Source organism: Castor canadensis, chromosome 12 (assembly GCF_047511655.1).
Source record: "Castor canadensis chromosome 12, mCasCan1.hap1v2, whole genome shotgun sequence".
NCBI classification, from domain to species: Eukaryota; Metazoa; Chordata; class Mammalia; order Rodentia; family Castoridae; genus Castor; species Castor canadensis.
The window spans coordinates 32,356,067-32,373,550 of record NC_133397.1 but is presented as its reverse complement, the minus strand read 5'-3'; the positions used below and the strand labels follow the sequence as shown (position 1 = coordinate 32,373,550).

At 37.9% G+C, this 17,484-nt stretch overlaps 1 protein-coding gene across 4 annotated transcripts in view; it reads right to left on the bottom strand.

The window, feature by feature from the left end:
- The window catches only part of Rmdn2 (regulator of microtubule dynamics 2), an 86,498-nt gene extending 78,889 nt beyond the window's left edge, over window positions 1-7,609 (bottom strand). For 2 of the 4 annotated variants that reach the window (XM_074049525.1, XM_074049528.1), the window contains exon 1: window positions 4,640-4,858. In XM_074049525.1, the coding sequence (XP_073905626.1) occupies window positions 4,640-4,857 (218 nt within the window). In that variant the 5' untranslated portion in view covers window position 4,858. Of the gene's footprint in view, window positions 1-4,639; window positions 4,859-7,455 lie in introns of those variants that run through there. The other 2 variants (XM_074049527.1, XM_074049526.1) reach the window with 2 other exon arrangements.
- Window positions 7,610-17,484: the final 9,875 nt, after the last annotated feature.

Here is a 17,484-nt window from a genome sequence, read left to right as displayed (position 1 = left end):
GAACTATTCTTAAAGGTTACACAGAATTAGAAAGCATTCAAGTTCCCTGAATGCTTACAGAATATGTGAAACTTTCAGCAGAGTTCCCAGACGGCTAATGTGTTGGTAGTGGCTAAAGTAACCCATTTAAGGTTTCCGTAAAGTAGATTAAAAATAAGCATCCAAAGGATTAAACTGATTCACAAGTACTTTGGCATGAAGATGAAAGTCTAATATTCTCTAAAGAAATAGAATAAAACCCAGAACGAACTCAACAACCTCAGGACTGGAGATGTAGCTCAGTGGCTAAGTGTTGCCTCGCCTGCTCAAGGCTCTGGATTCCCTCTCCAGTACCACAAAATGGCAACAACAACACCCCCCGAATGTCTAACATCCAATACAAATTTACTAGACATAAAACGAAGGAGGAAAATGTCAGAGATTACAATTAGCAAAGGTGTTTCGACAATTGTTCTATTGTGTTCACTACTTATTATAAATTTACAAATGTATTAATGAAAAAACATAAACATGATTAGAAGAAGAAAAAAGAAGGTATTCAGTTTGAACCACATGCAATTTCTAGAGATGACAAAAATAAAATATCTGAAAAAATGTATTAAGTGGAATTTGACAGAGGAAAAATCACTGTGGAACAACAACAAAAATCAGCAAACTTAAAGATACAGCAATAAAAATCATCCAAAATGACACATATAGAGAAAAACAAAGCAAACAGCGCCTATGGAGCAATATCAAGCAGTCTAAAAAAGTACATGAAGCTAGAGGAAAAACAGGTGATAAAAAATTCCCAGATTAGATAAAACATGTAGATCCTAGAAGATGAACATAATTGAAGCAGAATAAGAAAACCAAATCCAGGTGTAGTATTAGACTAATAAAAACCAGTGTTAAATGGAGTATCTTAAAAGCAGCCAGAAGAAAAAAGACATATTATGCACAGAGAAGAAAAGATAAGATTATAGCAAAAGTCTTTGGGAAACAGGCAAGTAAGAAAACAATGAAGGGAAATCTTTAAAAGGCTGGATGAAGTCAATTTAAAATTGGACTCCTACTGAAGGTAAAATAAAGATTTTTTTTTAGATAAAGAAAAGCTGAAAATTCATTACTAACAGACAAGTACTATTAGAAATGTTAATAGAAGTTCTTCAAGCAGAAGGCAAATGATAGCAGTTAGAAACTTACATACACAAAAGGTGAAGGACACCATATCTTTATTTCTCCCGAAATTTTCTCAAGGAACAGATTATTAGATTACTGCTGCCTATGATTTTGAGAAAAGGAAAAGAAGTCCTATAATGTCTATTGGTTTCCAGTTGAAGGCAAATATATGGATAAATATAAAAGTCATTTTTCTCATTTTAAAATTTCTGTAAAATATTTGATTACTAAAGCAAAGATGATGATACACCACCAGGTTTATAACGTATGTAGAAGTAAAAACTATGACAATAAAGGGAATACAAACACTCATTCATTGTAATGAAAGAAAAGGCAGATTATATGAGCAAAGATTCAGGTAGGTGGGTAAATATCATTGTGGAAGTTTATGAAAGTTTTCTCTGCTTCTTGTGCTAAGTGAAATAAGAAGTAAAAAAATAACAGCTGAGAATGAGAATTGAGTCAAAATAGTGGAAAGATGCAAATTCTGAATTAACTTGCATAACTGAAATTTGGCTTCCTGTGGCTTATAGCCTAATATTCCACATATTCTAACAAAGTATTATTGTTTTCTACATACTAACTGGCTAACTAAGTGTGATGTTTTAAATGCTCCCTGGAAGGGGGATTGAAAGAATAAGCAGCAAGAATCTATTCCCATTCTTGAGAAGCCTGTTTAAAAGAAGGTCTCCCTGTAGCATCTTATACTTTACCATACGCATGAACCATATGACTGCTCTATCTCATTACAGACTGAAATGTTAATAGAAGGGACTGATTATAAAATAATCCAGAAATTACCTCAGATGTTGGTTAATTTTATCTCTGAGAGGTTTAAGAATTCTTGCTAAACCAAGGATTCCAGAAAAGGCCTTGATGCTTAATCTAGCCTGCCTGACCTCAGGCCATTTTGCTTGGATTATTCTTTTTAACCAAAAAATAATTTTACCTAATTGGTAGAACTGCAATCTGTAAATCTAATCATCTTCCCACACCCACCCATCCAGGAGACATGCCAGCAGCAGATCCTGATCAATCTGTAACTTCAGCTGAAATTGTAGGTAATGATTATTAGTTGTTTAATTTTATTTCCACAAAACATTATATTGTATCCCAAAACCAAATTATCTTGCAAGATTATCAGAAAACAGCAATAGAGATAAGAAAAACTACTAACTATATGCCTATGATTTATTTAGCATTGCAGCTAGTAATCATCAGTCATGTTTGAGTATCTCAAGGTTTTTGTTTTAGTTTCAGTTTTGGTCAACAGACAATAGGGTTGGATTATAAATCAGTGGTAGAGTACATATTTAGCAAGTGTGAGGATCTGGATTAGATCCCCAGCTACACACAGACAGACAGACACACACACACATGCACACTTTACTGCAGTATGCCATATGATATCTATTAAAAAGAATCTTCCTATACTGACTGCTTTCTTTGTTTCTTGGGCCTTTCCTGCTAGACCAGTCTTGAACTTAAACTAAGAAACCGCCTGATTTGAAAATATTTTTAACTCAAGTAAATAAATAGAAGTGAAAAATCTACCTAGGAGAAAGACTTATCCCTGAGTAGAATCAGGTTTAAACCTGTGAGAAAGTTATACTTTGTTTAATCTTTCTTTAGGAATTACAGCAGTTCTAAACTACCTCTTTGAGGCAAATCAAAATAATAATTATTTTGCAGATAAGAAAACTGAGGCACAGGGCTGGTGGAGTGGCTCAATTGGTAGAGCATCTGCCTAGCAAGTGCAAGGCCCTGAGTTCAAACTCCCATATCGGGGGGTGGAGGCAGGGGGGAGAAATGAACCAAGCCTTGTATGCACATATGAATAAATATATTAAATTTACTTTAAAAAAAAAACTCCCATATCATCAAAAAAGGAGGAAAAAGGTAAAACTGAGGCACACAGCTGTCAAGTCATTTATCCAGAGGTGAGAAAGGCTACCCTTGTCACTTTGTTCCTAATTCCTGATTCATCTAGCACCTGATGAAGACTCAGAAAGCATCAACAAGGACATAAAGGAAAATGCTGACTGAGCAGAAATGTTCAAAGGTGAACTATGACTCCAGAACTATGAAAATTAACTTGGGGGAAAAACTACAATCAGTGGAGCTGGCATTTGTTTTAAATAATCACAATTTGCAACTAATAGCTCAGGCTCTTCGAATTTATGTCAGTATAAAATGATGCGCTTTTCTACCAATAATATGAATAATGAAACTGACTAAAAAGTGAGCTACAAAAAGTAGTAACTAGGAATACTTGCTTCCCTGCAGTATAATTTTAAAGGTTGTACGAAGTCATTTGTTTTATTCTCTTTTAATTATATTAGTAGTATGTACCTGTACTATGGTATAAAAATATAGTAATTAAAAATTTTATTGACCAGACTTTATAATTCTTACATTTTAATAATCAAACGCAAATTATTCCTCTTACAAACTTCAATCTTCAAGGCACTTTTAACAATAGAAAATGCTAGGCATTATTTTTAATATAAATTATCAACATCTAAATTAAATGTGTAATACATAATTAAAGGTTATTTACAAATGAGAATCATCAGGTGAAATGAGAATTCTAGTGAAATTAAAATGGTGTGTCTAAAGAAAACTAGAACATGAAAATACTGAAGAACAACTATTTCATTTGTTCAAAACTAAAAAAAATTGATTTTTAAGACATGAAAATTATGCTTTATCAAGTGATCTATAATAATGCTTGCAGCAAGTGGCTAGCATATAAATTTGTTTAACTCATCAGCTGATCCTTGGGGAAAATATAAAATGCCATTAAGTGACAAACCCGTGAAACGAATGAAAATTTTTTGCAATAAGGGTGAAGACACACGGGCTGCAGACAATCCCAGGTTTTTTCAGGTTCCCAAGGGGATCGCCCTCGACCTGGTTGAGCGCTGTCTCTACAGCGACCCAGAAACCGATGGGATACTCCTGTTTCACCAGGCTTCCTTGACTTTTCCTAGTTATAAATTATTTTAAATTCGGGGCCCGTTTGGCTAAATTGCAACTGTTGGCAGTACTCATAATCTGGCACTGACTGTCGTATCTTCAGGGGAATTTGGGGGAGAGAGGGACGCAAACCCATCAACACTAGTCAGCAAAAGGCTGAGGTAAGATACACAGGAGCCAGCGAGCCGGGGTGACTGCAGAAGTTCGGGGTTCTTGAGGATCCCAAAGCTGAGGACACACCGCCCGCCCCCACGATCCTGGCGGGGGGGTCGTGTCCTGCGTGGAAACACAGGACCTCGGGTGCTGCGAATTCCGAGGCTGGCAGCGGGCGCAGGCGGGGTCCGCAGCCCCCGGAGCACCCGACAGCGCGAGCCCCGCTGCCTTACAGCGACCCGGAAGTGCAGTCGCCGTCGCCGGAAGTGCTGCCACCGCCTCCCACCCGCCCGCGGCTTGACGGCCCCCGCCCTCCCAGTCGCCCCCTCCCCTCCTCCATACGCACCTGCGTTCTCTGCGCGGGACTGTGAGGTGGGAGACCCGGGACCCGGACCCGCGGGCCGGCGGCCGGAAGCGGTGGGTAGACGGTATCCCAGGAGCCGCGGGTCCCCAGGTCCGGCGCCGCGGCCGCCGCGTCCTGACCCAGATGGCGGAGCGCGGGGGGAGGAGCCGCGGCTCCCGCCTCCTCCCGCGGGGCTTCTCACCCGAGACCGCCGCCCGCATGCTTTTCACAAAAGAAAAAAGTTGATCTCCCCGCCCGGCCCGCACGGGACGCCACCTGGGATGTCACCCTCCTCCCCGACCCACCCACCGCGGCGTCCTCATCACTGCCGTCCCTACCCAGGCTGGTTCTTCCTCTCCCCCAGATGTTCCTTCTTTCATTCGGCTTTGCGGGGTCAACCTTGAACCTGTTCTGCCTCACGGTCCAAAACAGACGTGACACTTTTGCCTTAATTACTCATCATGTCCACAGCCCCATTCAGTTTAAGTCACGTTCCCATTTAAGGAGCAGAATCCCCTCCTCATCTTCCTACAGCTCTGAGTTGCCTTTAAATAAAAACCGCAATCTTCTCAGATGATTAGCATGCAAGGTTGTGTCCAACTTCACTTTCTGAGCAATGAAATGGTTTTGGCAAGTTATAATGAAATAATTCTGGCATATAAACTATATAAAAAAAGTTCACACACCCCTTCTGTATTGCCTTCGCCCTGAGCATTACTGGTTTAAACTAAGGCTTCTGTAGAATTTGGTCTTAATTAATAAATTCCCCACCAGTGACTGAACAGAATTAGAAATGGGTACACTCTTGTTTGTAGAAACACAACAAACGGTTCTATACCGACTCAGAAGGCATATTGTACACTCCATATACTACTATGTACTCACGAGATTTGGGGATTTTACATCTTTACATTATTTTTTTTAACTGTAAGAAAGCTACATTGAAGCCTCACCACAGATACTTTATTTATTGAAAGTAGAGAGCACAGACTCAGTAGTAGAGCGTTTGCCTAGCATTTGTAAGGTCCTGGGTTTGATCTCCAACACTGAAGAAAAAAAAAAGCAGAGTAATACTTAATACTCTCAGATTTGACACTAAGTAAAACATTCACCTTCAGAGAACCTCTTTCAGTCCTGCTTTATAATGGTTTGCAAAGATTGCAGTATAATATTAATTGCCTTATTTAACCAGAATTACAGTATAATAATATAAACCTGTCATGCATGGTGACAAGTTTCTTGTTTAAAAAGATTTGGATACAAGAAAAAGTTTACTATCTCTTCAGTAATACTTCAAAGAAACTTTTTAATATTTAAACGAAAATTGAAGCTTTTCCAAGAATCCAATAAGTTGTTTACTGCCTTACTCCCAGTGCACAGCACAGAAGAGGCATTCAATAAAAAATGTGGTGTGTGGGCTGAGAACAAGGCCTTTGCAACTCTGCTCTAAGAGGAACACAGTGCTGGTACTTAGTCTCCTAGTTCACAAAGTACTGCAAAACAACTGGACTCTTCCTGTGTAACACCTGTTCCTGCTTGCCCTCAATAACTTGGTTTCTCTTCTTTGAATAGAATTAGCAAAGAAGTAAAAACTCAGAGACAGTGATAGTTGTTAATAGCAAAGAGAGGCACTCTTTATCAGGCACTATCATAAAAAGGAGAAAATGGCTCTCACTACCCTCACTAGGAATATTTGGTCTAAAAGGAACACCTGAAGAAAAGCAAACAACATACCCTCCTCCCCCGGCCCCGGGGAAAAAAAAACAAAGACACTAGGAATCTCAAAGTTGTGGTTAACAAGCCAGCTAGATGTAACTGAAGCCCCAAATTGGATCTGTAAACCAGAGCAAAGCCATTTATTGAGTCCTACATGCCTAGTTTTCTGACTTCATTCTTTATAGGAATTATCTTATTCCATCCTCTCAATAATCCAGTGAGGTAAACATTATGGGTTAGGAAACAGAGCCTTCAAGAGGCTGCATAGTTAGTTCATCTTAGGGGAAATATCAAAGTGAGCTTTGTGTGAGAGCCTTTCTTCCTATCACTCTATGTGAATCTCTCCTGGACAGCCAGACCTTGCTGCCTGTGATAGAGTACTTGAAGAGACTCTTCCTAGCACCTGTATCAGCATGTCAGAGCACATCTCACAGGATACAGCAAGCTTCCCCCACTTCAGCTATTTAGGATTTATCCTTTACTGCTTCTGTTGGAAGACAGATTGAACCCTTAGTTCTGAGCACTTACCTCATGGAGGGTTATCCTAGGGTTACTATATCTAAGCCACAGGGTATAAAATTACTGTTCCTTCCATGTTCAGGTTAGGCTAGGAATAGAGTTTGGAGGCAAAAAAAAAAAAAAAAAAAAAAAAACCCCACTAGGTCTATTGTAAACAGTTGTTAAAAATATTAGATCTCTAAAACACAAAGTTACAAAAGAAAAATTTCCGAAAAGGTAAGTATGACTAAATGGGACCTTCCAAGGAAAAATACTTTCTTTGAAAAATGTATGAGGGTACATTTAAAAAATATTTCCATAGGACTGATTACTGCAAGAAATTATTCAACATTTAAATACAATAAAATGGTTGCTCAATATTCCTGTACTGAATGAATAAAATAATATTTTAGAAAGATATGTATGAAAGACCAGTTAGCAATATATATCTAATACTACTTAGTGATTCAGAGTTGAGACAATTTATTAAAAACATAGCTATCTCATTAAGATATGCAATTCTTACTAGAAATATTTCATTTTGTTAGAAAAAATTTTTGTTCAATGAAGAGGCTTAAACAATACCTTGCCTGAGTGATACTAACCTTGCTCAGTTATTCACAGTTTTTTCAAGTCAAGAATGAAGTTTCTTTAGAAATTGCAGAAGAACTTTTAAATCATGCTCGTGCACTGATTTTTGGTAGCCTGTTCAAAGTGCGGTGTTGGATACACTCGAGAGTGGATTTCAACAGATACAGAGTAAAGAGAAAGTTTGCCCCTCCCTCATTCTTTCATCTTCAAAGGAAATGTCCAAGGACATCTTTGACAGTATACAGTCATCTTCACAAGCCAAGGTCAGTGTCATAGTTTGGGCAAATTAAAAATAAAGTCAAAGGTTCATTCAACAAAATGTTGTTACAATACATGTGAGCAAAAATTAGCTAAATAATTAGCTTTATTGACTTATAATACTCTAATATTATTTACTTATAAATAAAACTCTAGTTTTATTTACTTATAAAAGGTTTCATTGTGGTCTTGGGTGTGAGTCAGTTTTGTGTAATATTCTGCAGGGAAAATTGAAATTAGCAGTTTTCTAGACCCACTTTCCTCAGACTCTGTGAAGAAAAGTGATATTCCCTTTAACAGCAGATTTGTTCACGACATTGTTCAGGAAATAGAAAAAGGCCCTTGGTAAATAAATAAATCTATGAATCTACTCCTACAGTTGCAATAGCGACATGGTAATGAAACATTGTTAAAAGTTTTTCATTTTATAAAAATTGCATTTCTGTATTATTATTAAGATACATATTTTAATTCTCAGAGTAGTAAATCTAGAAAATGATGAAAACTGAAATCCACCATAGTAAAATTTTTACAAGAAAGCCTGTCTCATAAAGCAAGTAGCCAATTATAGTTTGCTTGTTTAATTCAGGAGACATAACATCGTGAAAATTATACCAGAAATGATGGTTAGTTTCTTAAATAAATCCATAAAATGGCTTATAAACTATCTGATCACATTCAGTATGTTTTTCTCAACTGAATTCTAACAAATTGCTGATGTCAGAAATAATTTATCTGTTGTTATGGCCTTGACTGCTTCCATTTGTGAAAATAAAGTGGACTTGTCCCTTCCAGCTGCAGCAGCAGCAGCTGGTAACTGTCCAATGTCGAAGGAAAGGAGAAACTCCACTCTCTAATAATGGCATCTGCTTACCAGGAAGAATTCTTCCTTCCACCAGCCACAGGTTTCTAAAGACAAACAAACATACAAACTGTCCATGCAGCCAAAGAGCTCATTGACTTTCTCATGAGACAAAATCACCCTTCGATACTCCTTAAAAATTTTAAAAGTAAGATAATTTTGACAATAATGATTTCAAACTTACCTCTTCTCTTGGTATCACATGCCTCCAATTTCTTAAACAGAAGGAGTTAGAAGGAACTTCTCTCCTGGCTACAATGAGCAGTCAATCAGTACAAGAAGTATAACTCAAGGGGTGCATTATTTAATTAATGGAGAAATGTTAATAAAATAACTTGAATAGTTTGGGTATTTACATATAGAAATGTAGTAAGATTTTGCAGAGTGACAGTGCAATAACTTAAAATATTTGCATAAAATATTGTGAGAATTCAGCTTTAGACATTATTATTTTCTTTCACTAAATGCTTACAATTATATGACCATAAGTAGACAGCATCATTTTCTTCCCTTTTTAAGATGTAGGAAATGTAAAATAATACGTTGCTACCATGGCTTAGGTTATAGCTTCAAAGGCATCATACATCTAAATGAAAAATGAAATTTTCAGTTGATTCAAGTACTGTAAAATACTCTGCTACCACCAATTATCCTTCCTAAAAAAAAACTTCCACTAACCCTACCTTTCCTCTTGTGCTACATTATGTAACACCCTTCACTAACAAAAACTTGAAGAGTTTCCTCTTTCAGACTTCACTGACTTTACACCAGCATACCCCCTGCAGAAACCACAAAAGCTGCTCTGACCATGCAGGGTCGCCTGATTTTTAGATGAATGGCTTCTGGAACAGGGTTTCTTAGCTTCCTAGTCTATTGACTTTTTGGACCAGGGAATTTTTTATTGTAAGGAGGAGTCTATGTTGTAGAATGTTTAGCAGCATCCCTGACCTCTACCTACTAGATGCTAATAGATCTATATGGTAGCATGTAACTTCATAGAATCTGATTCCTTAATTAATAATAAAATAGCATAAACATAGGTACATTCTTCTAGAGAATTCAGTAATGCTGAGGTAGGTTAAATTAAGCAATGCTTCAGCTTTGAAAGAATATGCTACAAGTTCTGAATTTCTGGGTTTTGGATAACTTCCTAGAAGTATGGATCATGTTGTATTCATTTTCTACCTCAATTCTTGACATTCAGTAATACATCTTAAATGAATGAATAAATCAAAACATCTAGGTATCTAAATTCTTCACTTGTCAACTAGAAGTTTTGGCAAGGTTCACATATGTGACCAGCCTATATGATAGTTATTTTTTTCTTCGTTAGTTGGCACCAGGTAAGAGAGCTTATAGAGAAGAAAGATCCTTTGTGAGACATGGAATTGTAGGGGAGTTGAGAAAGGAGAAACGAAACTTCCTGAAATAAATGGAAACTTTTGACTTGAATTGGAAACCTCGATTTTGCTTAGAGCCAGTCCTGTTTATCAAACTAACTTTTCTCATCAGAATTTATTACCTAATGTTTGGAATTCTTTCCAAATATGTGTATACAGTATTTTAAAATGTTTTAGTGTCACTAGTTCTGCTTTGCGAAGTCTACTAAATCTTTTAGATAGTATTTGTAATTAAAATGGCAAACTGAAAGATGGGGTATTTCTGTGCATATAAACCAACCAGATTGCTTGCTGGTTATATAGATCATTTGATCACTAAACCTTTGGAGCCAGTTCTGAGATGGGGCTCAGGAATTAGCAGTTGAGATGACCATCCTGAAGTGATGTTGCATGGACCACCCTTTGAGAAACATTGCATGTGGCAGTTTAGGTGATGATCTACTGATGAATTTCTAAAATAAAACAGAGATTAAGAAGTATTATTAAGAAGAAGCACTGTTAAATCTGTTCTTCATTCTTCCATTCATTTTCAGTGTTTTATGAAAAAGGGTTTAAAAGACCATGTTGAAAGGGACAAATGAAATTCTTGTTTTGGAACTTTAGTAGAGGTTCTTGCAAATTTGCTTCCCCCAAACAGAGTGCTATGATTTGAATGTCCTCCTGGAAACTCAGGTGGAAATTTAATCTTCATTGTGAGGTATTAAGAGGTGGGACCAGGTGGCAAATTTAAGAGGTACTTGGATCATGAGGCTTTGCTTTCATGTATGGATTAATCTATTCATTATGTTCATTTCTGATGTTCAAGCCTAGGCTCCGGGAGGGAACAAAATGGTAAGATAGCACCAATTAATTTTTAATGCACAAAATAAGACGCTCATTTTCAGTTTCTCCATTGTGCTATATTTATTTAACTTAGTAGAAGGAAACGTAAAAAATATTAGAGTAAAAATGTTACCTTTATTAATAAATGGTTAGCAAACACTAGCTGCCTAAGAAATGCCAAATTTTTTGTGAAATGTCTTTAAAGCTTGACCTCGAAGACTGACAAAGCACTTTCATTATCTTCATCCAGCATTGGGTTTTGTTTTGTTTTGGTTTGGTTTGGTTTGTTTTATTTATTCATTCAGTCATGTGTGCATACGTTGTTTGGGCTATCTCTCCCCCCTGCCCCTGGCCCCCTCCTCCACTCCCCACCCCCTCCCTTCCAGGCAGAACCAGTTCTGCCCTCTTCTCCAATTTTGTTGAAGAGAACACATAAGCAATAATAAGAAAGGCATAGTGTTTTTGCTAGTTTGAGATAAGGGTAGCTATACAGAGAGATTCTTAGCATTGCTTCCATGCACAAGTGTATTACAACCCGAATTGATTCATCTCTACCAAACCTCTTCACTACTTCCCAGTCACCTTCCCATATTGGCCTCTGTAAGTTTAAGATTACTATATTAGCTCCTCTACAGTGGGGACATCAAATACTTTCAAGTTTTGGGTTTCCCACCTTTATCTATTTCTCCTGTATGTGTTCTCCCCTTAGCATGTGACCCATGAACAATAATATTACTGCATTTGTTTTAGGTCTATAATCTGCATATGAAGGAGAACATATGATTTTCAGCCTTCTGAGCCTGGCTAACTTCACTTAAGATAATGTTCTCCAGTTCCATCCATTTACTTGTGAATGACAAAATTTCATTCTTCTTCATGGCTGAGTAAAATTCCATAGTATATAAATACCACATTTTCTTAATCCATTTGTCAGTAGTGGGGCATCTTGGCTGTTTCCATAATTTGGCTATTGTGAATAGTCCTGCAATAAACATGGGTGTGCAGGTGCCTCTGGAATAACCTGAGTTGCATTCCTTTGGGTATATCCTTAGGAGTGGGATTGCTGGATCATATGGCAGATCTATGTTTAGTTTTTTGAGAAGCCTCCATATTGTTTCCCAAAGAGGTTATACTATCTTACCTTCCTTTTTCCTCTTATTCTCGCCAACATTTGTTGTTGGTGGTGTTTTTAATGATAGCTATTCTAATGGGTGAGGTGGAATCTTAGTGTGGTTTGGATTTGCATTTCCGCTATGGCCAGAGATGGTGAGCATTTTTTCATGTGTTTTCTGGCCATTTGGATTTCTTCCTTTGAAAAAGTTCTGTTTAATTCGGTTGCCCACTTCTTTATTGGTTCATTGATTTTGGGGGAGTTTAGTTTCTTGAGTTCCCTGTATATTCTGGTTATCAGTCCTTTGTCTGATGTATAGCTAGCAAATATTTCCTCCCACTCTGTGGGTATTCTCTTTAGGTTAGAGACCATTTCTTTTGTTGTGCAGAAGCTTTTTAATTTCATGTAGTCCCATTTGTCCATCCTTTCTCTTAGTCAGTATTGGTTTTAAGTTGCCTTCAAATTATGTTCAGTCAAGTGCTTTCCCAAGAGACATAGTTTGTTCACATCTTTTCTATAAGGTTCTCTAGTGTGTTTGTAAAGTCATAGACGAGGAATTAGAAAGGTCCCAGGGAGATCAGTTAGAATTTCAAACACCTACAGATGTCATTTGGAGTATTTCTAGGGTTCTGCAAATACAGTCAAGGGTCTTGTGGAAGCTGAATGTGCTTGTGACCTTTACTAGTGCTCCTTGGGGAAAAATCTGCCATATTTGTACCCAGGTAGAGTAAGCATTTACACTTTCAAGTAAAACTTGGAATAACTGACAGAGAGCATTTAAGTTCTCAGGCTCAAACACTTGAGCAATTGGGAATTTACTTTCTAAAGTTTGAATGTCTAACAGTTATTCTCACAAAAAGTAAGAGTCTCTTAAAGACTATCTTAAGAGTAGAAGAAGGATAAAACTTGACAGCCTTTGAATTTATCATAAACCAGTCAAGATATGGAAAGTCCACATTCAATTGTATGGATTGCTGAGAGAGCAATCACAAGATTACAGCTCAAGGAGAATAAGCCTCTGTGCTTTTTGTTTATCCTGAGCACTAGGAAATGAATGGATTTAGGATTGATCCTCTGAGATCATCAGATCATTGAAGCAAATCACATAAAGAGTAATTATTGAGAATTGTGGTAAAAAGAAGCAAAATGTAGAGAATGAAAATCTAGGTGGAAAGAAGAACCCCAAAAATAGACAGAGGCTGCCCACCCTGTCCATGTATATATTTATAATATCTAAGTACCCATGATACTAAATAAGCCTTATATTTCATGTGTCATGATACTATGCAAAAGTTATCTGAGCTGGGTGCTGGGTGGGCACTGGGTGGCTCACTCCTGTAATCCTAGCTACTCAGGAGGCAGAGATCAGGAGGATCACGGTTAGAAGCCAGCCTGAGCAGATTGTTCATAAGATCCTATCTCAAAAAAAATTTTAAAAACTATCACAAAAAAATGGGCCAGTGAAGTAGATCAAGGTGTAGGCCCTGAGTTCAAACCCCAGTACTGGAAAAAAAAAAAGTTATCTGAAAATGTAATGAAAGATGCCAGAGAAAATTGTATAAACAGCAGAAAACAGAACTGGAAATAAGGCACTGAGAGGATGGTACTGAGCAGACAGAAGGAAAGGGAGTAGGGCTTATGAAACCCCAGGAGGAGCAAAGATGGCAAGTGAGATCATTCTTGTTTTTCCTGGGATTGGTGACGGGACCTTGGCAGAAAATAAGAAGTGCTGAGTCGTCCACGCTCTCAGGTGGCTGAACACAGCTACTTCTATACTGATCTTGTAAAGAGGAGTTATTTAAGCAACCACCAGCAGCCTCTCCTCACCCCATATACTCCACCTTGGTTCTGGCTCTCTGCCAGAAGAAATAACTTCCAGGAGACTGCAATGCTTGTAAAGAAAGCCTACGTGCTTTATGTTCTTTATCTGTGGGATTGGAAAGGGTGAGAGTTTACCAAAAGTAATGCAAGAAAACTGGGGATCTGTTTTCTTCATCTTGGAGTTCAACTGAGCCAGGGCTCATTATCCTACCCCCAGTGCCAGTAAGTCTGGGGGACCCTGGAAGAATGGCAAATAGTATGACCAGGTGGAGAGAAAGTAATGTTCCTATCTCACCAGCGGAAGTGATGGAGGGCTGAGGGCATGCTGGCAGCTACCACAGGGAAGGGAGAAGAACTTGTGCACTGTAAAAAGTGTGGCGTCTTACCTTCATTGAGGCATACTTGAGAAGATGCACTCAACCTATAAAAGAGATTGCCACTTCTTAGGGAAGCTGTTTTGGATAGTGCCCACACAGGCAAGGTCACTTGTACCCTCCACCTCCCAGGCTACAATGATTCAGTGACTTAGATCAGCTGTGATGACTAAGAAAAAGGGGTAGGACCTATATTACCACTGACCATTTCCATCACAAACTGTTCAGGTGGAGGGAACATCACAACCATGTAGGGCAAGGACACATAGCCCCAGGAAAAAGCATCTGTTCTGATGGTAGATGAACAGGAGGGAAGGTGGAGGAAAGAGGATGGAGAGAAAGCAATGGAGAACAAGTCTACCTGTTCTAGGGTGATGGAGAGGATGGATAACTGCTGGTGGAGACTGAAATGCAACTGGGCTATTTTTCCACACAAAGAGTAGAGGGATGGCTATAATAAGATCCTGGGAACCCTCTTGGCAGTGGAAAAGGGAATTTGGTGCAGCATAGTTGTTTCCCTCCCTAAGATTGCATGTGATTAAGACCAGAAAAGAGAGTTTTGGAAAGACCATAAAGTGGAGCAAGGATCTAATTCATTGCATTATTTTCTAGAGTATAAAACATCCCATCATTATCTTTCAGGAAATTCTTCTTGCTTGAGACATTATATTTCAAACTCAGTTTTTTCTTCTTTCATCTGTCAGAGGATTACACACACACACACACACACACAGTTCAATGAACTGTAGAGAGACAAATTATGGCAAGTTTAATGAGAAAATAGAAACCTTAAATAGAGACGAAATTAAGTCATTAACAATGTTTATGTTTAAAACCTTTTTGTAGCTGTTAGTGTAGCAACGTAGTCAGTGTCCCCAACCTTACTTCCTGCTACCTCCAGATATGACCAGGGAAATCTTGCCTACATGAAATTTCAGGCAAATCACACCCTAACTGTCATGGACCCTCTCCCTTATACTGTGTGTGCTCCTGTCTGAGAGCTGGACCCAACTATATCCTCATAACCTGCATGGATGCCTTGTGTTCCAAAAAGTGACTAAAAGAATCTCCCTGTCTTCTGAGTGGGGTGCTCATTCCTTGAAATAATAAAATATGTAATATCTTTTCTTTTTGAACAACATTAAGATTTGAACTCCAATTGGATTGCTAAATAAATGCAAAGGTTTTATGTCAAGGATATAGCTTCACAAACTTGATATGTTGAGATTATTAAAAATCCACCTTAGAACAATACCACCAAACTTTTTCCAACTTTCCAAGTAAGCCAAGCTCATGTTTAGAGTCCCTAGTCTCCTACTTCTGCATCCTTTTTCACATTTAAGTAAGAATAGCTTTGACCAACCCTTTCTAGCTTTCCTCTTGCCTCTCTCCATGCCCGTACATCTTCCATCACTGCCCTGCATTCCTCTGGCACTTTACTTCTCCATTTTGCTCCCTACTGTGATGGAAGGTCTTGAGGACATGCCCTGTGTCTGGCTCCTTTGCTCCTGTATTCTTGGCATTTATTTCTGAATCTTGTGATGGTTATCTACAGAATGATTAATTGTTGAATGAATGGTGAAATAAAACAAGAATTTTTATTTTGAGATCTGTAACTATGGGATTTAAACTTCAATAAGCCTTAGGTAAGTTCTTAATCAGTGACAATTTTGCACACTCCCCCTACCCCAGGACATTTAATGATTTCTGGAGACATTTATTGTTGTCATAACAGGGGAGAGGTACTAAAATCAAGTAAGGAGAGGTCAGGGATGCTGCTGAACATTTTTCTATGCCCAGGACAGTCCCTGCACAACAAAGAATTATTTGGCCCAAAGTGCTAGGATATCAAGATTGAGAAACTACTGAGGGGAAATTTTAAAAAGAAGAGAGGTATCATAACTCTGAAATCATATCATCTAAGCACATATTTTATGTTTTTCACATTTAGAGTTGCTTATTACTAGATGCTGTTCACTGCTCCCTGATTTCTTTATGCAGATTTTGTATAATTTATTCTTCTGTATTACTTTTGGAGCCTTTGATGAATCAAAGGAAAAAGAATATGTTTATGTGACTTGAAAGATTTTGCTGCAAGTCTATAACTATATGTGTGATTTTAACCTAGGTTGTATCAAGTATCCTCTGAGTGCCTATTATGTGCCTGGCATTATCCTGGAATCTGAGACTACAGCAGTGAATAAGACACACAGTCTCTACTCTCAGGGAAATTATATTCTTGTAGGTGGAGAGATTAAACAAATCAGTGATTCCAAAACATGCCTGCAAGGCTACAGGCCACAGTGGAATAAAATGTGGGAATGTGATAAAGGAGCCAGCTTAGACTGAATGGTTGGAGGAAACCTCATGGAAAGAGACCTCTATACTGAGATCTGAAGACTGTAGAAAGATATGAGTGAATAACAAAAGCAAACAGAGGTAACAGTCAAGGTAAAAGCTCTGTGGTGGGAATGAATTTGGCATGCAAGATGAATAAGAAAGCCACAGTGACTTCACCGTAATGGAGGAAGGGCTGTGGTACAGGATGGGACTGGAGGTGTCATCTGAGGCCACAGGAGGGGGAGCATGTAAAGGTCATGGACTTCATTCTAAATACAGCCGGAACAGATGCAGAAAAAGCCTTTGATAAGATCCAACACCATTTCATGATAAAAGCTCTAAGAAAACTAGGAATAGAAGGAAAATACCTCAACATTATAAAAGCTATATATGACAAACCTATAGGCAACATTATACTTAATGGAGAAAAACTGAAACCGTTCCTCTAAAATCAGGAACAAGACAAGAAGCCCACTATCCTTACTCCTATTCAACATAGTACTGGAATTTCTAGCCAGAGCAATTAGGCAAGAAGAAGGAATAAAAGGAATACAAATAGGTAAAGAAACTGTCAAAATATCCCTATTTGCAGATGATATGATCCTATACCTTAAAGACCCAAAAAACTCTACCCAAAAACTAGACACCATCAACAGCTACAGCAAGGTAGCAGGATATAAAATCAACATAGAAAAATCATTAGCTTTTCTATATACTAATAGTGAAAAAAATGAGAAAGAATATATGAAAACAATTCCATTTACAATAGCCTCAAAAAAAAAAATCAAATACCTAGGAGTAAACTTAACAAAGGATGTGAATGACCTCTACAAGGAAAACTATAAACCCTTGAAGAAAGAGATTGAGGAAGACTATAGAAGGTGGAGCGATCTCCCATGTTTATGGATAGATAGAATCAACGTAGTAAAAATGGCTATACTACCAAAAGCAAGCTACATGTTTAATGCAATTCCTATCAAAATCCCAATGACATTCATCAAAGAGATTGAAAAATCTACCCTAAAATTCATTTGGAAACACAAGAGACCATGAAT